Here is a 19,287-nt window from a genome sequence, read left to right as displayed (position 1 = left end):
TGCTTTAAAGTGTTAGTTGCCTACAAGATAGTGTTTAGTCAATAGCACTTTTGTTACAGTAAAACTCTTAAAACGTGCAATCTTGTTGGGTTATCCTTTTGGCTGTTAACTGGCAATTCAAATTTCTTTTTAAAAGTTATTTGTCTCTATGGAGATCATAATTATTTGCAAATGATACAAAACTTGTAAATATTGTAAACTGTGAGAAGGATAGTGATAGATTTCAAGAGGACACAGACAGGTGGACACATGGCAGATGAAATTTAATGCACAGAAGTGTTAAGTGATATATTTTGGTAGGAAGAATGAGGAATATAAAACAAAGGATACAATTCTAAAGGGGGTGCAGGACCAGAGAGAACTGGGGGAGTATGTGCACAAATCATTGAAGGTGGCAGGACAGGTTGAGAAAGTGGTTAAGGGGTCCTGTGCTTTTAAATAGAGGCATAGAGTACAAAAGCAAGGAAGTTATGATGAACCTTTATAAAACACTAGTTTGGCCTCAACTGGTGTACTGTGTGCAATTCCGATCACCACACGTTTGGAAGGATGTGATGGCATTAGAGAGGGAACAAAAAAAGATTTCTGAGAATCATTCCAGAGATATGGGACTTCAGTTACATGGATATATAGGAGAAGCTGGAATTGTTCCCCTTGGAGTAGAGAAGATTGAGAGGAGATTTGAGAGAGGTGTGCAAAAGCATGAGGCGTCCAGACGGAATAGATAGGAAGGAACTGGTTCCTTGGCAGCGGGGTCGAGAGCTAGAGGACACGGATTTAAGGTGATTGGCAGGATAACCACAGGCAACATGCAGAAAAACATTTTTATACAACAAGTGGTTAGGAGGTTAGGATCTGAGATGAACTGTCTGTGAGTGTGGTGGAAGCATATTCAATCTTAGTTTTGAAAGGGGAATTGGACAATTATCTGAAGAGAAAAAAATTGCAATGCTACAGGGGAAAGGCAAGGGAGTGGAACTAGCTGTTGCAGAGTGCCAGCATGGACATGATGAGCTGAATGGTCTTCTGTGTTGTAATCATTCTATGATTCTATGTAATACCTAAACATGCTCCACGCTGAACAAAAATAAAATACCTGGAAAAACTCAGCAGGTCTGGCAGCATCTGTGGAGAGGGATACAGTTAACGTTTCGAGTCCGTATGACTCTTCAACAGAACTAAGTAAAAATAGAAAAGAGGTGAAATATAAGCTGGTTTAAGTGGGTGGGGGGGTGGGGGTGGAACAGGTAGAGCTGGATAGAGGGCCAGTGATAGGTGGAGATTGCCAAAAGATGTCATAGACAAAAGGACAAGAAGGTGCTAAAGGTGGTAATATTATCTAAGGAATGGGCTAATTAAGGGTAGAAAGCAGGACAAGCATGGTACAGATAGGCCTAGTGGGGGTGGGGTGAAGGGAAGGGATCGAAATAGGCTAAAAGGTAGAGATAAAACAATGGATGGAAATACATTTAAAAATAATGGAAATAGGTGGGCAAAGAAAATTCTATATAAATTATTGGAAAAATAAGGGGATCGGAAAGGGGGTGGGGATGGAGGAGAGAGTTCATGATCTAAAATTGTTGAATTCAATATTCAGTCCGGAAGGCTGTAAAGTGCCTAGTCAGAAGATGAGGTGCTGTTCCTCCAGTTTGCGTTGAGCTTCACAGGAACAATGCAGCAGGCCAAGGACGGACATGTGGGCATGAGAGCAGGGTGGAATGGCAAGTGACAGGGAGGTCTAGGTCATGCTTGTGGACAGACCGAAGGTGTTCCGCAAAGTGGTCACCCAGTCTGCATTTGGTCTCTCCAATGTAGAGGAAACTGCATTGAGAGCAGCGAATTCAGTAGACTAAATTGAGGGATGTGCAAGTGAAATGCTGCTTCACTTGAAAGGACTGTTTGGGCTCTTGGACGGTGAGGAGAGGGGAAGTAAAGGGGCAGGTGTTGCACCTTCTGCGGTTGCATGAGAAGGTGCTGTGGGAGGGGGTTGAGGTGTAGGGGGTGATGGAGGAGTGGACCAGGGTGTCCCTGAGGGAACGATCCCTGCGGAATGCCACCAGGGTGGGTGGGGTGGGGGGGGGGGGAAGTGAAGGGAAGATGTGTTTGGTGGTGGCATCATGCTGGAGTTGGCAGAAATGGTGGAGGATGATCCTTTTAATGCGGAGGCTGGTGGGCTGATAAGTGAGGATAAGGGAGACCCTATCATGATTCTGGGAGGGAGAGGAAGGTGTGAGGGCAGATGCGCGGGAGATGGGCCAGACACGGTTGAGGGCCCTGTCAACCACTGTGGGTGGAAAACCTCGGTTAAAGAAGAAGGAAGACATGTCAGAGGAACTGTTTTTGAAAGTGGCATTATCAGAACAGATGCGACAGAGGTGAAGGAACTGAGAGAATGGGATGGAATCCTTACAGGAAACAAAGTGTGAGGAGCTGTAGTCGAGGTAGCTGTGGGAGTCGGTAGGCTTGTAATGAATATTGGTGGACAGTCTATCACCAGAAATTGAGACAGGGAGGTCAAGGAAGGGAAGGGAAGTGTCAGGACCATGTGAAAATGATGGAGGGGTAGAAATTGGAAGCAAAATTAATAAATTTTTCCAAGTCCAGATGAGAGTCTATCACTCTCAGATCACTTTCACTTTTGCTGGTTCAACATCATTGCGTTCATTTTCTCTTCTGAGATAACGTACTTATCTGTTATGAGTTCTATCTGCCATAATCTTGCACACTTATAAAGATTGTCCATTTCTTTAGTTGCTTCATGAGGTTCTATTGCCCTCACCCACCCCAACATTAAAAACAGGGGAGGCATGCAAGTTTTCAAAAGAGAATTACCAAGTCCATGGGTGGCAAATTATCAAAATATAAATTATGTATAGGCTTGTATTACCTAGGCACTACCTTCTCAAACTTAACCATTTTCAGAGATTAGAAAGGGATTTCCCAGAGTTTCTTCCCTAAATTGGTCTAAATATATAATGGCTCTCAAGAGAGTATGTCTGATTGTGTTTGTAGTTTGAAGCGTGCCAGAATGGGATAGTTTTGAATGACCAGCTGGTCTGTTCCTTCCTTTTTCTCTCTCACATGTGCATATATTTGTAGGTCCCAGCATCAATTTGTGGGGCATTCCACTCAATACTGATTCGCTTATAAGACACAGCTGCTTCCTGTTTCAACCAATTGTGGTTAATCCCATTGTTTTACCTAGGATAGCCCACTATCTTAAGCTTGTATGAGAGCCTTTCATGTGGCACTTTATCAAAGGCTTTGTGGAAGGCCAAGTTTCCCTGAAGGTTAATCTACTTTCTACACATCATCGGAAACTGCCAATCCAATTGCTCATAGAAATGGAAAAGCCACATTTCTATAAAAGTACTTTTTCTTCTCTGTCCATACATGTATTTGCTCAGACCTCGGGGCAGTTCTGATGAATCAAATAGCAGAACTTTTTTACTTTATCCAGACTGCTCGAGTTGTAAAAGGTGATATAAAAAATATACAAATTACTCCATTATTTCAAATTCAAAGTGAAATCTATTCAGGAAAATGCACATTGAGGACTTTAAGTTACAGCTCTTGATAAAAGCCACTGCAAATTTACAATGGAAAATAGCATTCAATATGTTTCCAGTGAAATTCTCCAAAGAGGAATGGTTGACAAATTGTCTCAGCAGATTGAGAATGAAGCTGGCAATTGAGGGAACTGAGAAATGGAAAGTGATCGCCCTGAGACATAGGGACCAGTGATGCTTGGTAGGAGTCTATACTGCATTTTTTGCCTTAAGAATGATTATATATATGATATTTATGCAATAAATTAGATGGCAAGTAATGGGTAGAAAGGAGATTAATCTTCAGGGAGACTTAAATTAACCATGTAGCTGGTTTGAATATGATAATTGGGTTTTATACAGATAGGAACCCATATAGAACATGTCACAATAAATGAGTATAACGTGAAAGGATTCCAATCAGAGTATTGTGTTAAATCTAACACAATACAATCAACTGGAATGGAATGTAATGCCCAGATACAGAAGGAGGGAAAAATGTATGGGAACTAAATTGGACAAAGTAGGTTTTAAAAAAAATCAGGATGTGGGAAATATAGATTGCTAAACCAAGGAAAAATAGACTAAAACGTATGCACAAATACAAGAGACACAATTGGGGAACTCAAATCAATTATTTAAATCAGGAAATAATAACAATAATTAAATGTGAGTGCAGATGGGTTGAGATTGGTAATGGAATATTTTGAGTTACCAAATTCAGGAAAGATGGGCAAGGAAAAAATAGTGGTGAGATGTTGATATTACTGAGAGACAATATCATGGCAAAAAAGCATAAGATTTAAATAGAAGAATGGTCCAACCTGAACCCCACTTTGAACTTAGCTGATAATAACAAGGGATGTGTTACATCACTGATTGGTACTAGAATACTGATGCTGCATAGCAGAAAGGAAATGATGGAAAAAATTTGTAGATAAATTGAACTCCTTGAGTCTTGTGAGGTTGGAGGATTTTACAGAGACAGGGAGGGTTGAAGCCATGTAAGGAATTGAACATAAGCATGGGGATTTTAAATTTGAGGCTTTGGGGAACCAGGAGCCAACGTGGGTTAGCATGGATACATTCCAAAACAGCATCCTCCTCCAGTGCACATTGTTCAATGTCAGTGAGATTGCTCTTGTCTGGTTCCACGCTTCTTTATCTGATTAGAGTCCGACTATCTCAAGCAATGGCTTCTCTTCTCACCCCACACCGTCACCTTTGGAGTCCCCCAAATATTTGCCCTTTTCCCCCTCCTCATTCTTATTTATGTGCTGCTTCTTGGTGACACCATCTGCAGACAAGTGGTTAGCTTCTACATGTATGTCAACAACAAACAGCTCTACCTTACCATCACCTCTCACATCCCCTTTACTACCAATACCCAGCAATGGCAGGGATGATAGGTCAACGGGATTTGGTGCAGATTAGGGTACAGGCAACAGAGTTTTGGATGAGTTCATGTTCTAGGTTAATATTCCCGGAAGCATGAGTTAAAAACCCACCTTGGCAGTCTGAGAATTTGAGTACAGTTTAGAAAATCTGCAAATAAAAAAGCTAACCTCAGTAAAAGCGACAATAAAGCTGTCAAATGTTGTAAATACCAACTGGTGTCACTAATGTCCACTTGGGGAGGAAAACTGCCACCCTTACCCAGTCTGATCAGGTACAGGAGGAGGGGAAAATGTAAAAGTCCAATCTATTTCCAAACCAAACACGATTAACTCTTAACTGCCCCCTGAAGTGACCTTGCAAGACACTCAGTTGTATCAAACCTGGGTGACTGGGGTGGCCAACAAATTGTTGGCATTGCTAGCGACATCCACGTCCTAAGAATGAACAAAAGAATAGATCTTGTGGAATCTGAAGGAGTGAAAGATCAGTGATCACTTCTGATGGAACCCCAACCAGAACCCATTTTCTCTTTCAGAAGTGGACTGAGCTGCTGTATTTTTCAGTTTGTTTTATACTATTTCAGATTGCTACAGTTGCATTTGTACATACTTTATGAGTTCCTTCTCCCTGATCTCCAACTGCAACATGATGGCACTGAGTTCCATGTAGAGATTGTTGGCTCGTTCCAGCTTCCTCTCGTAGTGCTCTCTGATGTCCAAGGCGTGCCTGGAACAAAAGATGCAGCATTGGGACTGAGCAGCTTTCTCTACAGTCTGAGAAAGTAAGTGCATCGGATACAGGGCTTTATTGTTTGCTCAAGATGCCCTAAAGCCCTTTGCAACCTCTGAAGTGAGGTCACTGCTATTACTTTGCTGACCAGTTTGTGCACAGCAAGGTACACAAGCAGCAAATGGGCGACTGACTAACCTGCATCTTGTGACACTGGTTGAGTCAATCGGCCCATCCGTAGAGCCTCTTCTTCAAACAGTGCCTTGGGATCTTTAACATTCGCCTGAGAAGGCAGACAGATGTCTTGCCTGAGAGTGACAGTGCAGCACTCCCTCAGTACAGCACTAAGGTGTCAGACTAGATTATGTATTTAAGTCTCTGGAGCAGAATTTATAACCAAATCCCTGTGACTCGGGGGTGGAAGAAAGGAAATAAGGAAGACTTATTATGCGTGTTACCAAATGAGCCAAGCTGCCACGGAGGAGAATAAAGGGACACTTGAAAAAAAATCTCACTACTGCTTATTGACATACCCTAGAGAAAAAGCAATGATGGAGAACGTCACTATAAACACTATGGTTTGGTAATAATGAGCTGCTTTTTCCTCCAGGTCATTAGACTATTTCATTAAAGGATGAAAAGCAAAATAAAAAACAAAAAAAAATCCCTGCCTTTCCTGAAATGTGCTTGCTTCCTTCAGAGGCCATCTAGTGTCTAGTTAACAATCTGCAGAATCGACATGTCAGTGTCGGGAGCCATACAAGTATGCAAGAACATGTAAGATTCTCGTTTGCTAGAATGGACTGGACTCTGCTGACCTGGTCAAATCTGTAGCAATCGGGTGAGCGTGACTCACAACGGTGATGCATTAAAGGGTGTGCAGGAGAAGGGGAACAACCTTACCTCCTCCCATGAACTGTATCGATATCACTTGGAAAGGTTTCATATTTATGAGTTTCTAATGTTGCTCTAGTACCTGACTACAACAGAGAGTTCAAAGTATAAAGTTGGTCCATCATAGAGAAAATGTCAGCTTTCCTGTCATGGTTAAAGTTTCAGTTCCAATGCCGCCTGACACAACATACATACCTGTTGTGTTCAGTGTTAAAGGCTGCCTGAGGCAGTGAATGCACTGTGAGGGCAGCTGTCTTAATGAGATTGCCAACTGGGCTGGATCCACCACCAAACCCCCTTTACAGTCAAAAAACCCTTTTCCCATTTCCAATATTTCTAACAATAACATGCTCAAAGAAAATGAAGAAAAAGCATAATTTTTTTAATGCACCCTATGACTTTTCTCCCAGATTTTGCTCACAGCAGCGTCCTGGATTGTAATTTCTGGAGACTCCAGGGCAACCCTGGAGACTTGGTAACCCTTGGCCTTAATGAGGTTCGAGCCCACATCAGAAACCAGCCCTGTCTTAATGAGATTGCCAACTGGGCTGGATGTTGGCTGGTTATGGAGATTCAGGGTGCTGAAAACTGGATGTGAATATTTGCTCTCCCCTAGATGGCAGTGACGGCAAGTTTCAGGTCGCTACTCAAGTACTTAGAAGTGAAAGACTTGAGTGTGCTCAACTACATCACATGGTCCTCTTTACCCAAGAATGAGGGTTAGACCTGGAACCCTCAGGTGGGCTGGCGAAAGGAGTTTTATTTTCATACTTCAATGCAAGCCTTTTCAGCTGGAGAGGGAGGTAGGGCGAGTGAGTTATACAGTAGCTAACTGTAAAACATCGACATGGCAATGGTGGGAGGAATTCCTAGCATTGACAGTCCAAGGATTAAAGTTAGAAAGATGAGTCTAGCAGTGCACATACCTTAGCTCCTCTCTCCTTCGTCTGATTAATTCTTCATCTAACCGATGGATACACGTTCCTTCACTCTTTATCTTTTCAAAGTGCTTCTTCACTTCTTCCCTCCATTCAGCCTGAAATCAAACACGCTCTTTTTACAAGTGGGGTTCCCTCCTGAAATCCAGGATAGCGACTTAGTAACAAAAGACTCACATTTACGCACAAGATTCAGAGAAGAACCTAAGGTTCTTCCATGTATGAACCTGAGATTGTCAGTAGGCTATTTGACTGTGGCGGCATCACGAACAAACCCGATCCTCAATGACCACGCAGCTACTTTCCCAGCAAGAATCACCCAGCAAGGTAGGGATCAGGAACCCTGGCCAATATCCATCCCCACACCCAGCCCAGAGGTACTGAGGTTCAGCGTAGTGTCACCGCCAAGACAAACTAAGCACAGACTGGGGATCAAGCTTGAGATCTCATGGACGGCAAATTTGATGTGTGATATCTTCAGCCAGTAATGCCTCAATTGAGGGGGATTACTATGTTTCTTGATTAGTCCTTCTCCAATTCTTCAGTTTGCCACGCAATCTGCACCATTCACTTAAATTGCACCAACCAACATCAATGCCTGGTATTAGCTCATTTAATATGATTGCTGTGGTTACTGATGACAATTGTGAGCACAATGGCTTAGACCCTGTTGTCCCTAAGGTTAAAGTTCCAGGTCAATGATGTGACAAAGCATCATTGCAGACAGTTTTTCATAACTTGCCAAAGGCAGTGCTGGCCTTAGCTATTCTGCTGTTGACTCTGAAGTCAATGTGAACTACTCTGGGATATTAGATTTACTTAGAGTTTCCTAGAGTAATCTTGAGTTTCCTCCGAGCTGCTCCCTCATCGACACCTTAACTTTGCTGGAAACGTGTTGAAGAGGGATCCCGACGAACTTAAGGCTGTGAATTGGGGGCAACACTGAGGAAATTCCAGGCCCATGAGTATTGAGTGTCAGCTCTGGCTCAGTGAGTGTTAATGTCATTTTTCTCTCTTCACAGATGCTGTCTGACCTGTTGAATAGTTGCAGCATTTCCTGTTTTTATTTCAGATTTCCAGCCTCTTCAGTATTTCACATTTGTATCTATTTTAGTGATGTTGATTGAGGAGTAAATATTGACCAGGACACCAGGGGAAATGTGCCTGCTCTCTCTCATTCACCCAAAAGGGCAGGCAGTGCTGCAATTTAACATCTCATCAAACGTCTTTGTTACTGTAGACTTGACTATTCCAATGTGCACCAGGCCAGCCTCCAATTTTCCATCCTCCATAAATATGAGCTCATCCAAAACATTGCTGCCTGTGTCCTAACTTGTACCTCATCTCGTTTATCCATCAATGGCCTAAACTAGCTCTGCAACTTGAGTTTAAAATTCTCCTTTTTTTGAAATCCCTCCATTGGCATAGAGACTTTAACTCACAACCAAGAGTGCTATTCACTGAGCCAGAGCTGACACTCAATACTCATGTGCCTGGAATTTTCTCAGTGTTGCCCCCAATTCACAGCCTTAAGTTCGTCGGGATCCCTCTTCAACACATTTCCAGCAAAGTTAAGGTGTCGATGAGGGGGCTGCTTGGAGGAAACTCAAGGCGCTAGAGTAAATCTAATATCCTAGAGTAGTTCACATTGACTTCAAAGTCAACATCAGAATAGCTAAGGCCAGCACTGCCTCTGGCAAGTTATGAAAAACTGTCTGCGAGTGAAGAGAAATTAATTTCATAATAAAAGTGAAGGTAAACAGAGCAGATATCTTTCTCACTCTCCTGTATGCTTGTGAGACATGGACAGCTTGCACCAGGCATGCAAAGAAGCTACATCACTTCCACATAACAGGTATATAGAGACCACTCAAGATCAGATGGCAAAACTAGGCTCCTTATACTGAGATTCTCTCCCTGATTGACATGCCTAGTATCAACATTCTGCTGAAGAGAGCTCAGAAGAGATGGGCATGACATGTTGCCAGAATGCCTGATGAATGCTTGCCAAAAAAGCTCTTCTACGGCAAGTTAATTGAAGGGAAATGTTCACTTGGAGGCCAGAAAAGGCGCTTCAAGGACATCTTAAAGGTCTCACTGAAGAGCTTCAACATCGACCTGAGACATGGGAGAACCTCGCACAGGATTGCTCTACATTGTGCAGTCTCATCAGAAATGGTGCCACCTCCTATGAACAGAACAGAGTCACATTGGCTAACTGGAAATGAGCTTCGTGTCCAGAGCCACAAGCAACTCTCCTGCACCAACAATACTTGTGTGTCCAACATGCAACAGATCTTTTCATGTTCAAATTGGACTGATTATTCATCTTCAAACACAATCCACCTGCTACCCAACTCAATAAATTATAGTTGATGCCGTTAGTTATCTTTGACTACCAAGATGACTGTGCCTACCCGTACCACATGCACTTTGACACTGCACAAAATAGAATATAACTTCCAAACTTTATATAAGTTATTCCTCTGCCCGCCTGCCCCCTCCTTTGCCAATTTCCTCCTCCCTTCATGGTAATGCCTCATTACTGGGATAATGGTTCCATGGATACTGGGCAGTTTTCCAGTATCTCATTCTAATCACCACTCTTTAAACCAAGACAGGGAGCTGACAACAGGTTATTTGACTGTGGAGTGCACCACAGCGAAGCCCAGTCCCTGGCGTTCATGCTTGTGCATTCACTAGATGGTGACTAGGAGAGGACGCCCTGCCCAATGTTCCATTACCTGCCCTCCCACACTGAGGCCAACTGTTCCATCCCAATTGACCTCAGTGAACTCAGAGACTGGGGACAACTCTGGTTGGGGGAGGGGGCCCCTGTGAATAGCTGAGTATTAAGATGTGTCTGTCTCTCAGGTTGGTCTCAGTCCTTAGGCTCAATTTCTGTCCCACCATATTACCTGAGATTTAAAGTAGGTCTCCTGAGGGGTGCCCAACACGTCAGCAGATGCAATGTCCAGGTGGAGGAGGATCTGCCGGAAGGACGGTCGGTTGCGAGGTTTACTATGCCTGAAAGCAGAGAGCAGCATCTGTTTAGCAACGCATCCACACCAAACAAGGCTACAAATGTTGGCAGTTTGCTCTCTTGTCTTTTCTTCTGTCTACTGTGGGAAGCTGTCTGAAATTCTCAACAAACCAAAACAACTTTCGCCCTGTTGAAACCTTTTCCAATGTGCATCCCAGCCAGGTTAAGGGGCCCGACATCTGTTAGGGCCAACAGGCTGCCTAAAGTCTTGCTGGCAACTTTAATAAACCTGCATGGGTCAGTGCACAGCAGCAAAAGAGGTGAGAGAAAGAGAGGTACAGAGAGTGGGAGATATGAAGAGAAAGAGGAAGAGATAGATACAACGAGAAATAGATATGGAGAGGGAGAGTGAAAGAGAATGAACAGAGAAAGGAAGGAAGAGAGTGATAGAGAGAGAGATATACGCAGAGAAATAGTTAGATACAGAAAGAGATAAAGAGAGAGAGAAAAAGAGAGACGGAGGAATAGAGAGACAGAGTGAGACAAAAAGGGAGAGTGTGACAGGGGGTGAGACTGTGGAGCTAATTTCGACTTTGACGGAAATGAAAATAATGAGAAGAAAAATGGGTTGTCAATTTACTTAGCATACAAATTCAGAATTATTCCCAGTGAGAGAGATAGAGACACAAAACTTGCATTTATAAAGTGTCTTTTTAATGCAGTAAAACATCCCAAGGTACTTCACTGACATTAACTAAATATGACACCAGGCCATATAAGGAGATCTTAGGAAAAGTGATCAAAAGCTTGGTCAAAGGCATAGGTTTTAAGGAACATCTTAAAGGAGGAGAGAGAGGTGGAGAAGTTTATAGAGGGAATTCCAGCGTTTAGGGACTAGACAGCTGTAGGCACGTCCACCAATAGGGGAGCAAAGAAAAGCAGAGATGCGCCAGAGGGCAGTATTGGAGGAGTGCAGAAACCTCAGAGAGTTGTAGGTTTGGAGGAGGTTACAGAGATAGGGAGGGGCAAGCCAATGGAGGGATTTCAAAAAAGGAGAATTTTAAAATCAAGTTGCAGGTCATTGAGCACAGGGGTGACAGATAAACGAGACGAGGTACAAGTTAGGATACAGGCAGCAGTGTTTTGGATAAGCTCATATTTATGGAGGGTGGAAGATTGGAGGCTGGTCTGGTGCACATTGGAATAATCAAGTCGATAGGAACAAAGGTATTTGATGAGAGTTTCAACAGCAAATGAACTAAGACGGGGAAATTAACAGGTAATGTTATTCAGGTGGAAGTAGGTGGTCTTGGTGGTGGAGACGATGTGTGTTCTGAAGCTCATCTTAGGGTCAAACGTGAGCCAAGAGTTCAGCATCTGTCAATGACCAGGAAGAGGGGTGGAGTTAGTGGACAGGGCATGGATACTGAAGACAACAGCTTTGGTCTTCTCAATATTTAGTTGGAGGAAATTTCTGCTCATCCAGAACTTGATGTTGGAAAAGCTGTGTAGCAAATTAGAGGCAGTGGAGAGATTGAGAGAAGTGCTGGTTTGGTAGAATTAGGTGTTGTCAGTGTACATTTGGAACTTGATGTGCTTTCGGATGATGTCACTGACTGGCAGCTTATAGATAAGAAATCGGAGGGGGGCCGAGGATAAATCCTTGGGCACACCAGAGGGTAACAGTGAAGGAGCAGGATGAGAAGCCATTGCAGGAGATTGGATGGCTACGAATGGATCGGAATGGAAGCAGGTGAGGGCAGTCGCTCCCAGCTGGATGAAGGAGGAGGGGTGCTGGAGGAGGATGGTATGGTCAATCATATCAAAGTCAGAGAGGGGGAAGAGAGAGCAGCACAGAGAGGCAGAGCGAGAGTGAGACAAAGAATGAAAGAGGATGAGAGAAAGATAGAGATAAAGAGAGTGAACGAGAGGGAAAGGAACAAAAGAGAAACATTACAATTTTAATATCACCGTTGACACTCTGAGGAGCACTTACAGCCATTGAAATATGACAATATATTTACTGTTATACAGGGAAATATGACAATTTTCAAACAATAAATGGCAGTTAATCTTAGTTAATGATGTTGGTTGAAGGACAAATATTGGCCAAATCATCAGGAGAACTCCTAATTCTTCTTCAGGATAGTGCCGTGGAATCTTTACATCCACCTGAGACGACAGACAGAGCCTCATTCAAAAGACAGTGAGAGAGTACTGCACTGGAGTGTCATGCTAAAGAGAGATAGAAAGACAGGAGACAACAGAGAGAGACAGAGAGAGATGATCAGAGAGAGCGAAAGACTGAAAGAGAGGCAGCGAGAGAGAGAGAGACAGAGAAGGACAGAAAAAGACAGTGAGAGAGAGAGAGAGCAATCGATAGACAGAGTTCCAAAGAGAGAGAGTTCCAAAGAGAGAGAGAGTCCCAAATCGAGAGACAAAGAGAGGGAGAGACAAAGAGAGGGGGTGCCAAAGAGAGGGGGTGCCAAAGAGAGGGGGTGCCAAAGAGAGGGGGTGCCAAAGAGAGGGGGTGCCAAAGAGGGGGTGCCAAAGAGAGGGGGTGCCAAAGAGAGGGGGTGCCAAAGAGAGGGGGTGCCAAAGAGAGGGGGTGCCAGAGAGGGGGTGCCAGAGAGGGGGTGCCAAAGAGAGGGGGTGCCAAAAAGAGGGGGTGCCAAAAAGAGGGGGTGCCAAAAAGAGGGGGTGCCAAAGAGAGGGGGTGCCAAAGAGAGGGGGTGCCAAAGAGAGGGGGTGCCAAAGAGAGGGGGTGCCAAAGAGAGGGGGTGCCAAAGAGAGGGGGTGCCAAAGAGAGGGGGTGCCAAAGAGAGGGGGTGCCAAAGAGAGGGGGAGCCAAAGAGAGGGGGAGCCAGAGAGAGGGGGAGCCAGAGAGAGGGGGAGCCAGAGAGAGGGGGAGCCAGAGAGAGGGGGAGCCAGAGAGAGGGGGAGCCAGAGAGAGGGGGAGCCAGAGAGAGGGGGAGCCAGAGAGAGGGGGAGCCAGAGAGAGGGGGAGCCAGAGAGAGGGGGTGCCAGAGAGAGGGGGTGCCAGAGAGAGGGGGTGCCAGAGAGAGGGAGAGACAAAGAGAGAGAGAGAGAGAGGAGGCTAGCTGGCCTTTGACACCTTACTCAAGTGGCCATGCATGTGTGGCCCTAATAGTAAGTGGCTAATCAGTTTTACTGCTAATGTTCCCTATTGTTATTGTTTATTGCACTACTGTAGTGCCCACAGTTAGCCACTGTAGGGCAGTGATGTACACAGATGTATCTCAGGCAGTGTTCAGTAAGCACTGAGCAGTTCGAGGGTCTCTGCCCTCACCCTCCTCTCCTGTGTGAATGCATTTTGGTTTTGCTCAGTGTGGCCCTGAGAGCTATGCCAGGCAACACCTGTCCAAAGAGAATCATGGAGTGATCACAATCACCAATTGCCCTGCAGCCTGGGCATGTCATTCAGAAGCACAGCCTATGTTTCACCATTTGGCATGTATCACCATCCAGTGATTTCAGTTCACCCCTTTCTTTGAAAATTAATGTTGCACAGTTCTGTGTGTATGTGTGGGAGGAAACTGGAAACCTACTTGAATAATATTCTGCCACCTCAGCCCCTCACCCAAAGAGGTTTCCTGAAGTGCCAGCTTGTTTCAACTGTCCCATCCAATGGGCAAGGTGGAATTCACCCTCCTGTCCCATTGAAATGGGTAAGTCAGTTTCCACTTCCAATAGATGCTGGTCGGCCTATGGCACAATGTGGAGCACATCAAAATCCAGGAACTGAGAAGTGGTTTTTCCTCTCCTTTGCTCTCTATCTCCCTCTCCCCCGCTTTCTATCTCCCTCTCCCCCCGTGACTCTCTCTCTCCCCAATGGCTACCTTTCTCTCTCCCTCCCGCACTCCGCAACCTCACCACCACCAATCCCAGCTCTCTTACATCCTCTCTCCCCGCATCCCTTGGTCTCCCTCTCTCTCTCTCCACCCTGGGCTCCCTTTCTCTCTTTTCCTGCCCTGGGCTCCCTCTCTCTTTCCCCACCCCAGTCTCTCTCTCCCTCTCCATTGCTGCCTCACTCTCTTCTCCAGGCTCTTCTTCTCCCTACCCCCGGGCTCTCTCTCCTCCCATCCTAGGCTCTCATGCTGTCTCTCCCCATTCCTTGCTGTCTCTCTCTCTCCATCCTGGGCTCCCTCTTTCTTTCCCCACCCTGGGCTCTCTCTCTCTCTCTCTTCCCCCAGCGCTCTCTTTCTCTCCCCTCTGGCTCTCTTCTTCCTCTCTCTCTCTCACTTGCTTCTCTGTTAGCTTCCTCACTTGTTCTCTCCCTCTCCTACACCCCTGGCTTTCTTTCTCTCTCTGTGACTCCCTTGCTCTCTCTCCCCCCACTCACTTTTTCTCTCTCTCTCTCCCTCTCTACCCCTGACTCTCTCTCCCCCTGCCCCTCCCTGTCTCTGTTCCTCACTTCCCTCTCTGTCCTCCTGGTTCTCTCTCTCTCTCTCTCTCCCCTATTGGCTTTCTCCCCCTCTCTTCAAGGTTCCTTTTCCATTGGCCGACCTGTGTATATGAGCGTCAACCATCAGGCGCGAAAGAGGATATACACAGTGGCTCTCACCAGGTTTGCTTCATGAGGATCTTGAAGCCATCAGGACAGGTGGAGGGGACAGGTAGGTGCAGGCTGTTACTGCCCACACCCCAGATGATAGCAGAGGAATCCACATCCTTGTAGGGAACCTCTCCAGTCAGTAACTCCCACAACACTACCCCGAATGACCTGTGGTGGAAAAGGAGACAAACATAATAACAGGTGAAATTCTAACTGCATGGGAAGCACAGACATAAATCTAAATAAGTTGACAGGGGTAGCTCATTGTCTTGGTGTACAATTGAATCTGTGGTAAATACAACTATCGAATGCAGGCAGCAGCCCTGCTACAAATGACAGTTGTTATAGATCTCAGTAAGAATTAGAGGCAAAGGGACCTAGTGGATCGGTGGGACAGACACTGGACTTTGTTTAGTGGGACTTACGTTCCAATCAAGCCTGGGCTGATTTGTCCTTTGAAATCAATGCATTCAAATAATGGATAGCCATAGTCCATCCGCTCCCAACCTCTGAGGGAACATGGAAATTCACAGAGAGTACAACATGGTAACAGGTCATTCACCCAACCAATCCACCTTGGGGTTTTCTCTCCATCTGAGCAAATATTCCTAATCATACAGCACAGAAGAAGGCCAATCGGCCCATTGTGCCTGTACTGGCTATTTGAAAGAGCAATCTAATTAGGCTCACTCCCTGCTCTCATGGAATCAGTAACCCACTCTGTACAACAATCCTTCATCCACTTATCCATTATAACCTTGAACGTTGACGTATTTTCTGTCACAATCATTAGCCCTGGAAATGAACTCCACATCCTCTCAACTCTCTCAAGAGTTTATCTTGCTCCCCGTTGCAGACCTCTGAGACTTAATCCTATAACTATGGTCCCTCCTTCTGCAGCCTTCAACGACTGGAAAATAATCTGCTTCTAGCTACCCTGTCTCAGCCTTCAATAATTTTACACACTTCTAGCATATTGTCCCATAATCTGTTATGTTCTGATGGGAAAAATATGTTGATTCTTTCTTTGCATTTAGTGAGTTTAACTTTCTCATCAGATGTGGGCCACTGTTTAACATCAGGTGAATGAGGAGTTAAGCTGCCACACTTAATTCCAGTGCTACTCATTACTCACCAAATGTCCACTTTCTCCGACACGGGCTCATTGCGAATCACTTCGGGAGCCATCCAGGCCACAGTACCAGCAAAGGACATCTTGGTGCTCTTGTCACTCAGCTCCTTGGAGGTACCAAAATCAGAAATCTTCACAGTGTCATCGTGGGTAACCAGCACACTGAAACAGGAGAAAGGGGCCAAGGCCTGTTAAACTGACCTGAAGCACCTGCTAAAACCGGGGCATATCAAGCTGTCAATCAGCACACCACTGTTACAGCTCACTCAAGTAGGTCCTGTTTAAAATCCTCTTCCAACCCGTCTGCTTCCCTTCTAAACATGGTTCTCTTCCTGGCACAACAGTCATTCACTTGCAACTTTTTAGCGGCCACCATAGTGTAGGAGTCGGGACACAGTTACTTAATACAGGTGAGTGGTGAAGGAGGGTGGGGCCGTGAGATGAGATATCATTCACATATGTGGAGTTTTCATGGGTGGTTGCAGGGGAAAGAAGCCACACATGTGTAGTTTCCCTCAATTACATTCCAGACTTTAACTCATTCCATGGATCTGTAATTCTAAGTATAGAGCATTCAAACTCTTGATTAGATTTCAGCCTGTGCATGTGTGTTTGCAGTGTGTATGCATGCACGTTTGTATGCTTATCCATGTATTTATGTCTCTGCTGTGGACAGTTTTGCATGTATATCTGCATATTGTGTGTGCATTCATATGTTTTATGTGTCTACCTATGTGCATGCAGTTGTGTTTGTCTGTGTGGAGTTGAGGGCAAGATGTCCACTGAACAAGGCAGATGAGCTGAGAACATAGACAGACGTCTGGAAGTAAGATGTCATAGCTATTATTGAAATGTGGCTTAAAAGGGTAGGGAAGGTGGTTCGGCATTCCTGGTTACAGGGTTTTCAGACAGGATAGAAAATGGGGTAAAAAGGAGGGGGATCTCAATATTAGATAAAGAAAGAAGCACAGTGGTGAGGAGGGATGATATACTAGAAGGATCATCAAATTTGTGTTTTTTATTCTTTCATGGGATGTGAGCATCGCTGGCTAGGTGAGCATTGTTGCCCATCCCCAATTGCCCTTGAGAAGGTGGTGGTGAGATGCCTACTTGAACCACTGCAGTCCCTGTGGTGTAGGCACACCCGCAGTGCTGTTAGGAAGGGAGTTCCAGGATTTTGTCCCAGGAGCAGTGAAGAAACAGCGATATATTTCCAAGTCAGGTTAGTGAGTGGCTTGGAGGGGAACTTCCAGGAGCTGGTGTTCCCATATGTCTGCTGTCCTTGTCGTTCTAAATGATAGTGGTTGTGGGTTTGGAAGGTGCTGTTGTAAAGAAGCCTTGGTGAGTTTTTACAGTGCATCTTGTAGATGGTACACATTGCTGCCACTGTGCATTGATGGTTGCAAAACTGAATGTTTGTGGAAGGGTGTTAATCAAGCGGGCTGCTTTGTCCTGGATGGAGTCAAGCTTGAGTGTTGTTGGAGCTGCACTCAACCAGGTGAGTGGGGAGTATTCCATCACACTTCTGACTTGCGCCTTGCATATGGTGGACAGACTTTCAGGAGTCAGGAGGTGAGTTACTCATTGCAGAATTCCTAGCCTCTGACCTGCTCTTGTTGTCACAGTATTTTTATGGCTAGTCCAGTTCAGTTTTTGGTCACTGGTAACCCCCAGGATGTTGATAGTGGGGAATTCAGTGACGTTAATTGCCAATGAATGTCCAGGGCTGATGGCTAGATTCCCTCTTGATGGAGATGGTCAATGCCTGGCATTTGTGTGGCACAAATGTTACTTGCTACTTGTCAGCCTGGATATTGTCCAGGTCTTGCTGCATTTAACGTGGACTGTTTCGGTATCTGAGGAGTCATGAATGGTGCTGAACATTATGTAATCATCAGCGAACATCCCCATTTCTGACCTTATGATGGATAAAAAGGTCATTGATGAAGCAGCTGAAGATGGTTGGGCCGAAGATACTACCCTGAGCAACTCCTGCAGTGATGTCCTGGAACTGAGATGATTGACCTCCAACCATCACAACCATCTTCCTTTGTGCGAGGTATGACTTCAACCAGCGGAGAGTTTTCCCACTGATTCCTATTGACTCCAGTTTTGCTAGGCTCCTTGATACCATACTTGGTCAAATGCTGCCTTAATATCAAGGGCAGTCACTCTCACCTCACCTCAGGAGTTCAGCCCTTTAGTCCATGTTTGGCTGCAATGAGGTCAGGAGCTGAGTGATCCTGGCAGAACCCAAACTAGGCATCAGTGAGCAGGTTATTGCTAAGCAAGTGCCGCTTGATAGCACTGTTGATGACCCCTTCCATTACTTTACTGATGATTGAGGATAAATTGATGGGGCAGTAATTGCCTGCATGGGATTTGTCCTGCTTTTGGTGTACAGGACATACCTGGACAACTTTCCACTTTGCCAGATACATGCCAGTGTTGTAGCTGAAAGGGTAGTAGAGCCAGAGAACCTCACCACCTTTAAAAACCACTTGGATCAGTGCTGGGACCTCAACCTTTTACAATTTATATAAATTACTTGGATGAAGGGACCAAAGGAATGGTTGCTAAATCTGCTGATGACACAAGATAGAGAGGAAAGTAAAGTGTGAAAGGGGTATAAGGAGGCTACAAAGGGATATAGATAGGTTAAGTGAGTGGGCAAAGCTCTGGCAAATGGAGTATAATGTGAGAAATGTGAAATTGTCCATTTTGGCAGAAAGAATGAAACAGAAGTATATTTTCTAAATGGTGAGAGATTGCAGAGTTCTGAGATTCAGTATCACAGAATTGTTATGGTGCAGTAGGATGCCATTCTGCCCATAGTGTCTGCACCAGCTCTCTGAGCATTTTAACTTAGTGCCAATCGCCTACCTTTTCCCTGTAACCCTGCACATTGCATGATTATTTCAATAGAAACAATACCCTCTTGAATGGCCCAATTGAACCTATCACTTGTCAGCCCAAGCCTGGATATTGTGCAGGTCTTGCTGCATTTGGACATGGATTGTTTCAGTATCTGAGGAGTCACAAATGGTACTGAACATTGTGCAATCATCAGCGAACATCCCCACTTCTGA

The 19,287-nt window shown here is 44.9% G+C and overlaps 1 protein-coding gene across 1 annotated transcript in view; it reads right to left on the bottom strand.

The window, feature by feature from the left end:
* LOC121285064 (mitogen-activated protein kinase kinase kinase 13-like) overlaps nucleotides 1-19,287 on the bottom strand; it is a 66,670-nt gene that overhangs the window by 37,936 nt on the left and 9,447 nt on the right. Inside the window, exons 4-8 of the mRNA XM_041201189.1 lie at nucleotides 16,202-16,360; nucleotides 15,076-15,234; nucleotides 10,426-10,534; nucleotides 7,496-7,605; nucleotides 5,556-5,672 (exon numbers count right to left, since the gene is read on the bottom strand). Coding sequence (XP_041057123.1) covers nucleotides 5,556-5,672; nucleotides 7,496-7,605; nucleotides 10,426-10,534; nucleotides 15,076-15,234; nucleotides 16,202-16,360 — 654 coding nt within the window. The remainder of the gene's footprint in view (nucleotides 1-5,555; nucleotides 5,673-7,495; nucleotides 7,606-10,425; nucleotides 10,535-15,075; nucleotides 15,235-16,201; nucleotides 16,361-19,287) is intronic.

Source organism: Carcharodon carcharias, chromosome 12, assembly GCF_017639515.1.
Source record: "Carcharodon carcharias isolate sCarCar2 chromosome 12, sCarCar2.pri, whole genome shotgun sequence".
NCBI classification, from domain to species: Eukaryota; Metazoa; Chordata; class Chondrichthyes; order Lamniformes; family Lamnidae; genus Carcharodon; species Carcharodon carcharias.
The sequence above is the reverse complement of the archived record's forward strand: the minus strand, read 5'-3'. Positions and strand labels throughout refer to the sequence as shown.